The sequence below is a fragment of the Nerophis lumbriciformis genome, linkage group LG03, assembly GCF_033978685.3.
Source record: "Nerophis lumbriciformis linkage group LG03, RoL_Nlum_v2.1, whole genome shotgun sequence".
NCBI lineage: Eukaryota > Metazoa > Chordata > Actinopteri > Syngnathiformes > Syngnathidae > Nerophis > Nerophis lumbriciformis.
In genome coordinates, this window is record NC_084550.2 from 23192947 (window position 1) to 23210000 (window position 17054).

A 17054-nucleotide genomic window follows, 5' to 3' on the forward strand; every position below is an offset into this window, starting at 1 on the left:
TTGTTTTTGCAGTGCATTACTGTAAATGGAAAAACGGACGACTGGTATTTTTACAGTAAAATTCTGATGACTGAGCTGCATATTTTCCACAAAATACATGGTTGTTGTTTTTACCCCACATTACCGTAAATAGAAAAACAATACCACTATTATAGTTACGGTAAAATTCTAGCAACTGAGATGCTAGGGTTTTTTTTTTTACCGTAAAATCTACCGTCATTGTTTTTTTTACAGTGTTAAAAAAAAACAAACAATACAACTGTTTTTTTACGGTAAAAAATTCTGATGACAGTGCACCCATTTTTATGTAAAATATACGATCATTGTTTTTACAGTGTATTACTGTAAATAGAAAAATGGTACCACTTTTATTTTCACGGTATAATTCTGGTGACGGAGCTACATTTTTTTTTACGTAAAATATATTGTTGTTGTTTTTGCAGTGCATTACTGTAAATGGAAAAACGGACAACTGGTATTTTTACGGAAAAATTCCGATGACTGAGCTGCATATTTTCCACAAAATACATGGTTGTTGTTTTTACCCCACATTACCGTAAATAGAAAAACAATACCACTATTATAGTTACGGTAAAATTCTAGCAACTGAGATGCTAGGGTTTTTTTTTTTACCGTAAAATCTACCGTCATTGTTTTTTTTACAGTGTTAAAAAAAACAACAATACAACTGTTTTTTTTACAGTAAAAAATTCTGATGACAGTGCACCAATTTTTATGTAAAATATACGATCATGGTTTTTACAGTGTATTACTGTAAATAGGAAAATGGTACCACTTTTATTTTCACGGTAAAATTCTGGTGACGGAGCTACATTTTTTTACCTGAAATATATTGTTGTTGTTTTTGCAGTGCATTACTGTAAATGGAAAAACGGACGACTGGTATTTTTACAGTAAAATTCTGATGACTGAGCTGCATATTTTCCACAAAATACATGGTTGTTGTTTTTACCCCACATTACCGTAAATAGAAAAACAATACCACTATTATAGTTACGGTAAAATTCTAGCAACTGAGCTGCTAGGGTTTTTGTTTTTTTTACCGTAAAATCTACCGTCATTGTTTTTTTTACAGTGTTAAAAAAAACAACAATACAACTGTTTTTTTTACAGTAAAAAATTCTGATGACAGTGCACCAATTTTTATGTAAAATATACAATCATGGTTTTTACAGTGTATTACTGTAAATAGAAAAATGGTACCACTTTTATTTTCACGGTAAAATTCTGGTGACGGAGCTACATTTTTTTACCTGAAATATATTGTTGTTGTTTTTGCAGTGCATTACTGTAAATGGAAAAACGGACGACTGGTATTTTTACAGTAAAATTCTGATGACTGAGCTGCATATTTTCCACAAAATACATGGTTGTTGTTTTTACCCTACAATACCGTAAATAGAAAAACAATACCACTATTATAGTTACGGTAAAATTCTAGCAACTGAGCTGCTAGGGTTTTTGTTTTTTTTACCGTAAAATCTACCGTCATTGTTTTTTTTACAGTGTTAAAAAAAAAAACAATACAACTGTTTTTTTTACAGTAAAAAATTCTGATGACAGTGCACCAATTTTTATGTAAAATATACGATCATGGTTTTTACAGTGTATTACTGTAAATAGGAAAATGGTACCACGTTTATTTTCACGGTAAAATTCTGGTGACGGAGCTACATTTTTTTACCTGAAATATATTGTTGTTGTTTTTGCAGTGCATTACTGTAAATGGAAAAACGGACGACTGGTATTTTTACAGTAAAATTCTGATGACTGAGCTGCATATTTTCCACAAAATACATGGTTGTTGTTTTTACCCCACATTACCGTAAATAGAAAAACAATACCACTATTATAGTTACGGTAAAATTCTAGCAACTGAGATGCTAGGGTTTTTTTTTTTACCGTAAAATCTACCGTCAATGTTTTTTTTACAGTGTTAAAAAAAAAAAAACAATACAACTGTTTTTTTACAGTAAAAAATTCTGATGACAGTGCACCCATTTTTATGTAAAATATACGATCATTGTTTTTACAGTGTATTACTGTAAATAGAAAAATGGTACCACTTTTATTTTCACGGTATAATTCTGGTGACGGAGCTACATTTTTTTTTACGTAAAATATATTGTTGTTGTTTTTGCAGTGCATTACTGTAAATGGAAAAACGGACAACTGGTATTTTTACGGAAAAATTCCGATGACTGAGCTGCATATTTTCCAGAAAATACATAGTTGTTGTTTTTACCCTACATTACCGTAAATAGAAAAACAATACCACTATTATAGTTACGGTAAAATTCTAGCAACTGAGATGCTAGGTTTGTTTTTTTTTACCGTAAAATCTACCATCATTGTTTTTTTTACAGTGTATTATAGTAAATTAAAAAAACAAAACAATACAACTGTTTTTTTACAGTAAAAAATTCTGATGACACTGCACCATTTTTTATGTAAAATATACAGTCATGGTTTTTACAGTGTATTACTGTAAATAGAAAAATGGTACCACTTTTATTATTACGGTAAAAGCCTGGCTACGGAGCTACATTATTTTTTATGTAAAATATATTTTTGTTGTTTTTACAGTGCATTATGGAAAAACGGACGACTGGTATTTTTACGGTAAAATTCTGATGACTGAGCTGCATATTTTCCAGAAATACATGGTTGTTGTATTTTTACCCTACATTACCGTAAATAGAAAAACAATACCACTATTATAGTTACGGTAAAATTCTAGCAACTGAGATGCTAGGTTTTTTTTTTTTTACCGTAAAATCTACCATCATTGTTTTTTTTACAGTGTATTATAGTAAATTAAAAAAAAAAAACAATACAACTGTTTTTTTACAGTAAAAAATTCTGATGACACTGCACCATTTTTTATGTAAAATATACAGTCATGGTTTTTACAGTGTATTACTGTAAATAGAAAAATGGTACCACTTTTATTATTACGGTAAAAGCCTGGCTACGGAGCTACATTATTTTTTATGTAAAATATATTTTTGTTGTTTTTACAGTGCATTATGGAAAAACGGACGACTGGTATTTTTACGGTAAAATTCTGATGACTGAGCTGCATATTTTCCAGAAATACATGGTTGTTGTATTTTTACCCTACATTACCGTAAATAGAAAAACAATACCACTATTATAGTTACGGTAAAATTCTAGCAACTGAGCTGCTAGGGTTTTTTTTTTTACCGTAAAATCTACCGTCATTTTTTTTACAGTGTTAAAAAAAACAACAATACAACTGTTATTTTACAGTAAAAAAAATCTGATGACAGTGCACCATTTTTTATTGTAAAATATACGATCATGGTTTTTACAGTGCATTACTGTGAATAGAAAAATGGTACCACTTTTATTTTCACTAGAGATGTCCGATAATGGCTTTGTTGCCGATATCCGATATTCCGATATTGTCCAACTCTTAATTACCGATACCGATATCAACCGATACAGATATATACAGTCGTGGAATTAACACATTATTATGCCTAATTTGGACAACCAGGTATGGTGAAGATAAGGTCCTTTTTTTTTTTTTAATAATAAAATAAAATAAGATAAACACATTAAAAACATTTTCTTGAATAAAAAAGAAAGTAAAACAGTTACATAGAAACTAGTAATGTGAGTAAAATTAACTGTTAAAGGTTAGTGCTTATGGACTGTATCCCTTGCAGACTGTATTGATATATATTGATATATAATGTAGGAACCAGAATATTAATAACAGAAAGAAACAACCCTTTTGTGTGAATGGGGGAGGGAGGTTTTTTGGGTTGGTGCCATACTTGCCAACCCTCCCGGATTTTCCGGGAGACTCCCGAAATTCAGCGCCTCTCCCGAAAACCTCCCGGGACAAATTTTTTCCCGAAAATCTCCCGAAATTCAGGCGGACTCAGGTCCTCCACAATATAAAAAAGCGTACCTGCCCAATAACGTTATAACTATAGAATGATGGAGGGCGAGTTCTTGGTTTCTTATGTGGGTTTATTGTTAGGCAGTTTCATTAACGTCCTCCCAGCGTGGCAACAACACACAACAACAGCAGTCACTTTTTTGTATACCGTAAAGCAGTTCGTCTGCCGTAAACAGCAATGTTGTGACACTCTTAAACAGGACAATACTGCCATCTAGTGCATTTGATGAAAGCACTTTTGTGCGTGCCACACAGCAATGCATCATCAGAGAGGGTGTTCAGCATGGTTTGAAAAATAGTGACAGAGAATAGAACAAGGATGGACAATTCAACCCTTAACTCAACAATGAGTAGATGAGTGTTATGTGTGTGTATATGTGTAAGTAAATGAACACTGAAATTCAAGTATTTATTTTATATATATATATATATATATATATATATATATATATATATATATATATATATATCTAATAAAATAAATATATATATATAATAAAATATATATATATATATATATATATATATATATATATATATATATATACATATATATATATATATATATATATATATAGCTAAAATTCACTGAACGTCAAGTATTTCATATATATATATATATATATATATATATATATATATATATATATATATATATATATATATATATATATATATATGAAATACTTGACTTGGTGAATTCTAGCTGTAAATATACTCCTCCCCTTTTAGCCACGCCCCCAACCACGCCCCCATCCCACCCCGACCACGCCCACCCCCTCCCCCCACCTCCCGAAATCGGAGGTCTCAAGGTTGGCAAGTATGGTTGGTGCACTAATTGTAAGTGTATCTTGTGTTTTTTATGTTGATTTAATAAAAAATAAAAAAATAATTAAAAAAAAAAACAAAAAAAAACGATACCGCTAATTTCCGATATTACATTTTTAAAGCATTTATCGGCCGATATTATCGGACATCTCTAATTTTTACGGTAAAATTCTGGCAACAGAGCTACATTTTTTTTACGTGAAATATATTGTTGTTTTTACAGTGCATTACTGTAAATGGAAAAACAATACCCCTTTTATATTTACAGTAAAATTCCAGCAACTGAACTGCTAGGGTTTTTTTTTTTACCGTAAAATCTACCGTCATTTTTTTTACAGTGTTAAAAAAAACCCAATACAACTGTTATTTTACAGTAAAAAAAATCTGATGACAGTGCACCATTTTTTATTGTAAAATATACGATCATGGTTTTTACAGTGCATTACTGTGAATAGAAAAATGGTACCACTTTTATTTTCACTAGGGATGTCCGATAATGGCTTTGTTGCCGATATCCGATATTGTCCAACTCTTAATTACCAATACCGATATCAACCGATACAGATATATACAGTCGTGGAATTAACACATTATTATGCCTAATTTGGACAACCAGGTATGGTGAAGATAAGGTCCTTTTTAAATAAAAAAATAAAATAAAATAAACACATTAAAAACATTTTCTTGAATAAAAAATAAAGTAAAACAGTTACATATAAACTAGTAATGAATGAAAATTAGTAAAATTAACTGTTAAAGGTTAGTGCTTACGGACTGTATCCCTTGCAGACTGTATTGATATATAATGTAGGAACCAGAATATTAATAACAAAAAGAAACAACCCTTTTGTGTGAATGAGTGTGAATGGGGGAGGGAGGTTTTTTTGGGTTGGTGCACTAATTGTAAGTGTATCTTGTGTTTTTTATGTTGATTTAATAAAAAAAAAAAAATTACTAAAAAAAACGATACCGCTAATTTCCGATATTATCGGACATCTCTAATTTTTACGGTAAAATTCTGGCAACAGAGCTACATTTTTTTACGTGAAATATATTGTTGTTTTTACAGTGCATTACTGTAAATGTAAAAACAATACCCCTTTTATATTTACAGTAAAATTCTGGCAATTGAACTGCTGCTTTGGAGCCTCATTTCGCCCCCCTTGTTTAAGACTTCTGCTCTCCTCCCTGCAGACTCGTCATGGGGATCAAAGCTGCCCTCCCCAGATATGAGCTCTATCTCTACACGGCCATGCTGGCCGTGGCCATGATATGGGCCACCACGTGGATATTTGAGGCCTCCAGCGGTGAGTGGCACGCACATCAGCAAAAATGAGGTCGTCGACATCGTCCTATTCTGTCAGTTTGCCTGTCTTGTGTCTGGAAATACTGGTGTATGATCTTTGTAGGGGGAATAAAAAAGGTGACGCTGTGCTAACTCTGTATCCTGGAAAGTAGAAATGTGGCTGGGTGCCCAGAAGTAAGCGGCTCTCCTCGCCTGAGATCCCTTCTCACATGCGCTATTAGTCTAATCCAGTGTCTCTTAAAGGGGAACTGCACTTGTTTCTTGGAGTTTTGCCTATTTTTCACAATCCTTAGGAGAGACAAGACGACAAAAGTTTTGGGGTTTTTTGCATTTTAATTAGAGATGTCCGATACGGCCGATAAATGCTTTAAAATGTAATATCGGAAATTATCGGTATCGGTTTCAAAAAGTAAAATGTATGACTTTTTTAAAACGCCGCTGTACGGAGTGGTACACGAACGTAGGGAGAAGTACAGAGCGGTTGCGTCTCCCAGTCTTACGAATTTCAGTGCCCCTCCCGAAAATCTCCCGCGGCAACCATTCTCCCGAATTTCTCCCAATTTCCATATTGGAGCCGTGCCTTAAAGGCACTGCCTTTGCGTGCCGGCCCAGTCACATAATATCTACGGCTTTTCACACGCACACAAGTGAATGCAAGGCATACTTGGTCAACAGCCATACAGGTCACACTGAGGGTGGCCGTATAAACAACTTTAACACTGTTGCAAATATGCGCCACGCTGTGAACCCACACCAAACAAGAATGGCAAACACATTTCGGGAGAACATCCGCACCGTAACACAACATAAACACAACAGAACAAATACGCAGAACCCCTTGCAGCACTAACTATTCCGGGACGCTACAATATACACCCCCTGCTACACCCTACCCAGCGGGGCATCACAACAAAATTAGGCATAATAATGTGTTAATTCCACGACTGTATATATCGGTATCGGTTGATATCGGATTCGGTAATTAAGAGTTGGACAATATCGGAATATCGGCAAAAAAGCCATTATCGGACATCTCTAGTCTTGGGTGTTCCAACAGGACAATGACCCCAAACACACGTCAAAAGTAATAAAGGAATGGCTAAATCAGGCTAGAATGAAGGTTTTAGAATGGCCTTCCCAAAGTCCTGACTTAAACGCGTGGACAATGCTGAAGAAACAAGTCCATGTCAGAAAACCAACACATTTAGCTGAACTGCACCAATTTTGTAACACAACATAAACACAACAGAACAAATACCGTATTTTCCGCACTACAAGGCGCACCTAAAAACCTCCAATTTTCTCAAAAGCTGACAGTGCGCCTTATAATCCGGTGCGCCTTATATATGGACCAATATTGACCCACAACAGGCCTCGCAACTACGGGACGCATAACGTAACCCCAGCCTCTACTCTAGCGTCTATTATGTGCGCCTTATAATGCGGTGCGCCTTATATATGAACAAAGTTTTCAAATAGGCCATTCATTGAAGGTGCGCCTTATAATCCGGTGCGCCTTATAGTGCGGAAAATACGGTACCCAGAACCCCTTGCAGCACTAACTCTTCCGGGACGCTACAATATACACCCCCGCTGCCCCCTACCCAGCGGGGCATCACAACAAAATTAGGCATAATAATGTGTTAATTCCACGACTGTATATATCGGTATCGGTTGATATCGGAATCGGTAATTAAGAGTTGAACAATATCGGAATATCGGCAAAAAAAGCCATTATCGGACATCTCTAGTCTTGGGTGTTCCAACAGGACAATGACCCCAAACACACGTCAAAAGTGGTAAAGGAATGGCTAAATCAGGCTAGAATGAAGGTTTTAGAATGGCCTTCCCAAAGTCCTGACTTAAACGTGTGGACAATGCTGAAGAAACAAGTCCATGTCAGAAAACCAACACATTTAGCTGAACTGCACCAATTTTGCAACACAACATAAACACAACAGAACAAATACCGTATTTTCCGCACTATAAGGCGCACCTAAAAACCTCCATTTTTCTCAAAAGCTGACAGTGCGCCTTATAATCCGGTGCGCCTTATATATGGACCAATATTGAGCCACAACAGGTCTCGCAACTACGGGACGCATAACGTAACCCCAGCCTCTACTGTAGCGTCTATTCTGTGCGCCTTATAATGCGGTGCGCCTTATATATGAACAAAGTTTTAAAATAGGCCATTCATTGAAGGTGTGCCTTATAATGCGGTGCGCCTTATATATGAACAACGTTGTAAAATAGGCCATTCATTGAAGGTGTGCCTTATAATGCGGTGCGCCTTATATATGAACAAAGTTTTAAAATAGGCCGTTCATTGAAGGTGCGCCTTATAATCCGGTGCGCCTTATAGTGCGGAAAATACGGTACCCAGAACCCCTTGCAGCACTAACTCTTCCGGGACGCTACAATATACACCCCCGCTACCCCCCACACGCCCCCCCCCCCCCCCACCACCCCACCTAAACCCCACTTTTTTCCGGTTTATTTGGGTAAGCACTCCATTTATGTCAAAATAGCACGGCTTCAAATTACACATTTCTAACAGTCTAACACATTGGCGTGCTACGGTATTAGCCGTAAAAGCTGATTATGGCAACACGCATGACTCACTCGATGGACAGTTATCTGTTTGGTCCAGCTGGCCGGGAACGGGTTTTTTTCCCGGTTTATTTGGGTAAGCACTCTATTTATGTCAAAATAGCACAGCTTCAAATGACACATTTCTAACAGTCTAACACATTGGCGTGCTACGGTATTAGCCGTAAAAACTAATTATGGCAACATGCATGACTCACTCCATGGACAGTTATCTGTTTGGTCCAGCTGGCCGGGAACATTTTTTTTCCCGGTTTATTTGGGTAAGCACTCCATTTATGTCAAAATAGCATGGCTTTAAATTACACATTTCTAACAGTCTAACATGTTGGCGTGCTACGGTATTAGCCGTAAAAGCTAATTATGTCAACACGCATGATACACGTATGACTCACTCGATGGACAGTTATCTGTTTGGTCCAGCTGGCCGGGAACATTTTTTTTCCCGGTTTATTTGGGTAAGCACTCCATTTATGTCAAAATAGCACGGCTTCAAATTACACATTTCTAACAGTCTAACACGTTGGCGTGCTACGGTATTAGCCGTAAAAGCTAATTATGTCAACACGCATGATACACGTATGACTCACTCGATGGACAGTTATCTGTTTGGTCCAGCTGGCCGGGAACATTTTTTTTCCCGGTTTATTTGGGTAAGCACTCCATTTATGTCAAAATAGCATGGCTTTAAATTACACATTTCTAACAGTCTAACATGTTGGCGTGCTACGGTATTAGCCGTAAAAGCTAATTATGGCAACACGCATGACTCACTCTATGGACAGTTATCTGTTTGGTCCAGCTGGCCGGGAAAGTTTTTTTCCGGTTTATTTGGGTAAGCACTCCATTTATGTCAAAATAGCATGGCTTCAAATTACACATTTCTAACAGTCTAACACATTGGCGTGCTACGGTATTAGCCGTAAAAACTAATTATGTCAACACGCATGACTCACTCGATGGACAGATCTGTTTGGTCCAGCTGGCCGGGAAGGTTTTTTCCGGTTTATTTGGGTAAGCACTCCATTTATGTCAAAATAGCACGGTTTCAAATTACACATTTCTAACAGTCTAACACGTTGGCGTGCTACGGTATTAGCCGTAAAAGCTAATTATGTCAACACGCATGATACACGTATGACTCACTCGATGGACAGTTATCTGTTTGGTCCAGCTGGCCGGGAACCTTTGTTTTCGGTTTATTTGGGTAAGCACTCCATTTATGTCAAAATAGCATGGCTTGAAATTACACATTTCTAACAGTCTAACACGTTGGCGTGCTACGGTATTAGCCGTAAAAGCTAATTACGGCAACAGATAAGCTAGCTTCTACGTCAACACGAAACGCGTTTGAGTTTGTGATAGGACACCAATCTTCATATTACAGTATTTGTTAAGTATTCGCCCACATTTCAGGTTTTGTTTGTACACTGGTAGCCAAACAGCGTATGTACTGTAGTTAATCATGATCAATATAAAGTGTGACTCACTCCATGGACAGTTATCTGTTTGGTCCAGCTGGCCGGGGTCCTTTTTTCCGGTTTATTTGGGTAAGCACTCCATTTATGTCAAAATAACACGGCTTCAAATTCCACATTTTGCAGCTTCAAGTCAAATTCACCTCACTCTCTCGGTTTCCGTCTGCTCCAACGTTTCACCCTTCATTCGTGCTCGCTTTTAGAAGCAGCGGTTCATCCTCAGTATATTCAGCTTCAAAAAGAGAAGGTTGTGAATCCTCATTTGTCCAAAAATAGTCGTCTTTGTTGTTTGTTACCAAGTCTGCCATGATTAGAAAACACTTGCATTTGTTTACGGAAGTAGGAACACACATTTGTTGCCAGAAGTCGGAAGTGCGCTGCTATGGAAACGGAAATAAGTGCGCTCAGGAATTAGTTCTGGTAATAATATGGTAAATATTGTACAAATTACATATTGTTATGAAGGTGTCTGTTACTACATTATATATATACTTGCAGTGTGTACATTGTACATATTACATATTGTTATGAAGGTGTCTGTTACTACATTATATATATACTTGCAGTGTGTTTATTGTACATACTACATATTGTTATGAAGATGTCTGTTACTACATTATATATATATACTTGCAGTGTGTATATTGTACATACTACATATTGTTATGAAGGTGTCTGTTACTACATTATATATATACTTGCAGTGTGTATATTGTACATATTACATATTGTTATGAAGTTGTCTGTTACTACATTATATATATACTTGTAGTGTGTATATTGTACATATTACATATTGTTATGAAGGTGTCTGTTACCACATTATATATATACTTGCAGAGTCTATATTGTACATATTACATATTGTTATGAAAGTGTCTGTTACTACATTATGTATATACTTGCAGTGTGTATATTGTACATATTACATATTGTTATGAAGGTGTCTGTTACTACATTATATATATATATACTTGCAGTGTGTATATTGTACATATTACATATTGTTATGAAGGTGTCTGTTACTACATTATATATATACTTGCAGTGTGTATATTGTACATATTACATATTGTTATGAAGGTGTCTGTTACTACATTATATATATACTTGTAGTGTGTATATTGTACATATTACATATTGTTATGAAGGTGTCTGTTACTACATTATATATATACTTGCAGAGTCTATATTGTACATATTACATATTGTTATGAAGGTGTCTGTTACTACATTATGTATATACTTGCAGTGTGTATATTGTACATATTACATATTGTTATGAAGGTGTCTGTTACTACATTATATATATATACTTGCAGTGTTTATATTGTACATATTACATATTGTTATGAAGGTGTCTGTTACTACATAATATATATACTTGCAGTGTGTATATAAAACACATTACATATTGTTATGAAGGTGTCTGTTACTACATAATATATATACTTGCAGTGTGTATATAAAACACATTACATATTGTTATGAAGGTCTCTGTTACTACATTATATATATACTTTCAGTTTGTATATAAAACATATTACATATTGTTATGAAGGTGTCTGTTACTACATTATATATACACTTGCAGTGTGTATATTGTACATATTACATATTGTTATGAAGGTGTCTGTTACTACATTATATATATATATACCTGCAGTGTTTATATTGTATATATTACATATTGTTATGAAAGTGTCTGTTACTACATTATACAGTATATATACTTGCAGTGTGAATATTGTACATATTACATATTGTTATGAAGGTGTCTGTTACTACATTATACTATATATATACTTGGTTTGTAGTGCAGTTTTTTTAAGCATGATACTGATAAAGCATATTAGAGGCCCTATTTGAAAAGAACTGCTCTAATGTCACGTATCAAAATCAATTGCCAAGATTTAGTTTGTACTCAGTGCAGTTTTTTTTAGGTACTGTATGGGAGCTATTTTAAACAGGCTGCTATAGTGAAGAGCTCAGCACATCGCCCCGAGTCTATTATGTAATGTCTAATTTTGTCACATTGATTGAAGTGCTCCGACACTTCAAATCCCCTGAATAATCCAACAATTGCATAATAAGTCTCACACGTTTTCCCCCCGTGTTAGAAGCTTGCAGCCTACAGGTGCCGTCAAACCTCCAAACGCTCCAAGTACAGAAATGATCCATACCCCAAAACATGCATACGCCATGAAAATCCCTTTGAGTCGAAACGCTACAACAGAAAGAGTAGAGAAAGTTGATGGGCACACTGCAAGTATATACATAATGGAGTAACAAACACCTTCATAACAATATGTAGTATGTACAATATACACACTGCAAGTATATATATAATGTAGTAACAGACACCTTCATAACAATATGTACAATATACACACTGCAAGTATATATATAATGTAGTAACAGACACCTTCATAATAATATGTAATATGTACAATATACACACTGCAAGTATATATATATAATGTAGTAACAGACATCTTCATAACAATATGAAATATGTACAATATACACACTGCAAGTATATATATAATGTAGTAACAGACACCTTCATAACAATATGTACAATATACACATTGCAAGTGTATATATAATGTAGTAACAGACACCTTCATAATAATATATAATATGTACAATATACACACTGCAAGTGTACGTATATATAATGTAGTAACAGACACCTTCATAATAACATGTAATATGTACAATATACACACTGCAAGTATATATATAATGTAGTAACAGACACCTTCATAACAATATGTAATATGTACAATATACACACTGCAAGTATATATATAATGTAGTAACAGACACCTTCATAACAATATGTAATATGTACAATATACACACTGCAAGTATATATATAATGTAGTAACAGACACCTTCATAACAATATGTAATATGTACAATATACACACTGCAAGTGTATATATAATGTAGTAACAGACACCTGAAAGGTAATTTGTGAAATATTTGGCTGTCAAAATGGGTTGCGATAATTAAATCTAAATCCAATATTGATAATGGTCCGATATAGGCAGAAAAACAAGTGTCGGATGATATCATGTAAAATCTCAGATACTCGTGCAACACAGGACAGACAGCATACGATTGGTCTTTCCTTGTATTTTAGGTAAGTCGTTTACAAAACGTAAACATGGTAGGCTATAGTCTACTAGGAGCTAGTAACTACACAACGGATAAGCACAAAATAGCACACAAGCTAGACATACGTGATAGAGTTATTTACTAAAAGTATATGGAAAGCTACAGGCTATTAGGACCTAGCAACTACACAACAGCTGAGCACACAATAGCACACAAGCTAGACATAGTATGTGATAGTCCTTTACTAAAGGTAAATGGTAAGCTATTGGGTACTAGGAGCTAGCAGCTACACAACAGCTAGGCAAAAAATAGTGATATAGTCATTTACAAAAGGTAAACATGGTAGGCTATCGGCTCGTGGGAGCTAGCAGCTACACAACAGCTAAGCACACGACAGCACACACGCTAGACATATGTGATAGGGTCATTTACTAAAGGTAAACATGCTAAGCTATAGGCTACACAACAGCTAAGCACGAAATAGCACACAAGATAGACAAATGTGATAGAGTCATTTATAAAAAGGTAAACATGGTAGGTAGGCTATAGGCGACTAGGAACTAGCAGCTACACAACAGCTAAGCACAAAATAGCGCACGCGGTAGACATATGTGGTAGAGTCATTTACAAAAGGTAAACATGGTAAGCTATAGACTACTATGAACTATAAGCACAAACTAGCACACAAGCTGGACAAATGTGGTAGTTATTTACTAAACGTAAACATGCTAAGCTATAGGCTACACAACAGCTAAGCACAAAATAGCACACATGGTAGACATATGTGGTAGTCATTTACAAAAGGTAAACATGGTAGGCTATAGGCGACTAGGAACTAGCAGCTGCACAACAGCTAAGCACAACATAGCACACAAGTTAGACAGATGTGGTAGTTATTTACTAAACGTAAACATGCTAAGCTATAGGCTACACAACAGCTAAGCACAAAATAGCACACAAGCTAGACAAATGTGATAGTTATTTACTAAAAGGTAAACATGGTAGGCTATAGGCGACTAGCAGCTACACAACAGCTAAGCACAAAATAGCACACAAGCTAGACAAATGTGATAGAGTCATTTACAAAAGGTAAACATGGTAGGCTATAGGCGACTAGGAACTAGCAGCTACACAACAGCTAAGCACCAAATAGCACACACAGTAGACATATGTGGTAGAGTCATTTACAAAAGGTAAACTATAGGCGACTAGGAACTATAAGCACAAAATAGCACACAAGCTAGACAAATGTGATAGAATCATTTACAAAAGGTAAACATGGTAAGCTATAGGCTACACAACAGCTAAGCACAAAGTAACACACAAGGTAGACAAATGTGATAGTTATTTACTAAAGGTAAACATGGTAAGCTATAGGCTACTAGGAACTAGCAGCTACCCAACAGCTAAGCACAAAATAGCACACAAGCTAGACAAATGTGATAGTTATTTACGAAAGGTAAACATGGTAGGCTAAAGGTGACTAGAAACTAGCGGCTACCCAACAGCTAAGCACAAAATAGCACTCAATCTAGAAAAATGTGATAGTTATTTACTAAAAGGTAAACATGCTAAGCTATAGGCTACACAACAGCTAAGCACAAAATACCACACACGCTAGACATACGTATGTGGTAGAGTCATTTACAAAAGGTAAACATGGTAAGCTATAGGCGACTAGGAACTAGCAGCTACCCAACAGCTAAGCACAAAATAGCACTCAATCTAGAAAAATGTGATAGTTAATTACTAAAAGGTAAACATGGTAAGCTATAGGCAACTAGGAACTAGCAGCTACACAACAGCTAAGCACCAAATAGCGCACACGGTAGACATATGTGGTAGAGTAATTTACAAAAGGTAAACATGGCAGGAGTTGCAGCTACTCAACAGCTAAGCACACAATAGCACAAAAGCTAGGCATACGTAACACGTGTCCTTAATAGAACAATAACATAATTACACCACATTTGTCAATAAAAACAAGCATCAACGTCTCCAAGGCAGAAACATATTAGAAAGTTTTCAGTAACAAACGTGTCCGCATCATTCAACCAAATGTGCCATAATCTAAGCTTAATTCAATGTTGCGGCCACTATCAATCATGAGTAATTGAACTTTTCCAACATTTCCCACTACAAAATAAAAAAGAATGTACGATTTGTATCGGTACTTTTTAATAATTCTGTGAAACATCACGTCTCACGCTTTTTCCCTCGGGTGCCCTGGCTTACTTGAGTAGTCCTGCCACAGCTCTCGCCTCTTCTCCTGCGCTGATCAAAGCAAACGCCGCAGTTTTGGTGTCTGGGAAAACCAACGATAAATAGTTTAAAAAAAACAAACATATTCTGTGTCTTTTTCCCCATTCAGAGAATGTAAACAGGAAGGCGTTCAAACAAAGTGTGAAACCAGGATGGTATTACTTTGGCAGGAAAATGGTAAGTTATTTTTGTGTATTTATTTATTTGCATACGCACAACACAAAGTACAAACCCCAAAAGCAGTGAGGTTGGCACGTTGTGTAAATGGTAAATAAAAACAGAATACCATGATTTGCAAAAAAAAAAAAGGCGGTAGTGCGTCAAAAAGCGACATCAGTGTGTAAAGGATATCACCACATGGGCTCGGGAACACTTCAGAAAACCACTGTCAGTAACTACAGTCTGTCGCTACATCTGTAAGTGCAAGATAAAACTCTACAATACAAAGCCAAAGCCATTTATCAACACCCAGAAACGTTGACAACTTCACTGGTTTTGTATATAATCAACATACTATATTATTGTATAATATATATCATATAAAATGATATTTGTGACGAGATGAGAAGGGACCTTTATTTTGAAGTTGCTCCCTCCTCTAGTTTCCGCGTTTGCTGCTACTTAGCTAAGTAGCTTCTTTGCTAAAACAGGAGAGCAAGTACTATTTCTACATTTACACGCGCACACGTCTACACGACACTCATAAAACAGACACGGGACTCACTGACAATGTTTCCACGGCACTTCGTGGTAAGAAACAGCAAACAGTAGCGCTAAAACACGTAAATACGTCGTGTGTGTAAAGGAGTGAGAGTTTGACTGTAGCGCAGAGACTACCGGAAACTAGAGGGAGCAACTCGCCTTCAAAATAAAGGTCCCTTCCATTACCTGATAATGTTACGTCACAGTGTTACAGTATTTTACTGTGAAATAACAGCTAAATGCTGTGAAATATGAGAATATCGTAATTCTTACAGTATATATTAAATTTTTACCGTGAGAAAAATACTGTTAAATCTGTGAAATCCTGGTAATTTGTGGATGTATTCAACTATAATCTGATATAAGAATGATAGATAAAATAATGAACTTTACTCAATTCCATCATCTTGTGGTGGACAATTAATTGTTCGTCAATATTAACTCCTAAAAATTGGGTCATTTTGATTCAGCAATAATTTAATATTATAATAAATAATATTTATTAACATGATATATTAATATATTTATTTATCATATGTATCTATTTATTAATTTCAAAGCTTCCATACTTAACACCATAACATTTAAAAAAAATATATAAAATACTAACTATATTGTGTATATATATATATATATATATATATATATATATATATATGTCTTAATAAGGTTATCCAAAAAATAGTGCTCGATACCGTAGTAGAGCGCAATATATGTATGTGTGGGAAAAATCTCCTGATGATTGAGGGAAGCCCCCCTCATGAAACAGGCCTGTAGAGATGAAGTA

The 17054-nt window shown here is 35.4% G+C and overlaps 1 protein-coding gene across 1 annotated transcript in view; it reads left to right on the forward strand.

The window, feature by feature from the left end:
* The window catches only part of LOC133581510 (protein-cysteine N-palmitoyltransferase HHAT-like protein), an 85443-nt gene that overhangs the window by 19430 nt on the left and 48959 nt on the right, over positions 1 to 17054 (forward strand). The window contains exons 2-3 of the mRNA XM_061935528.1: positions 5978 to 6090; positions 15675 to 15742. Coding sequence (XP_061791512.1) covers positions 5985 to 6090; positions 15675 to 15742 — 174 coding nt within the window. The 5' untranslated portion in view covers positions 5978 to 5984. The remainder of the gene's footprint in view (positions 1 to 5977; positions 6091 to 15674; positions 15743 to 17054) is intronic.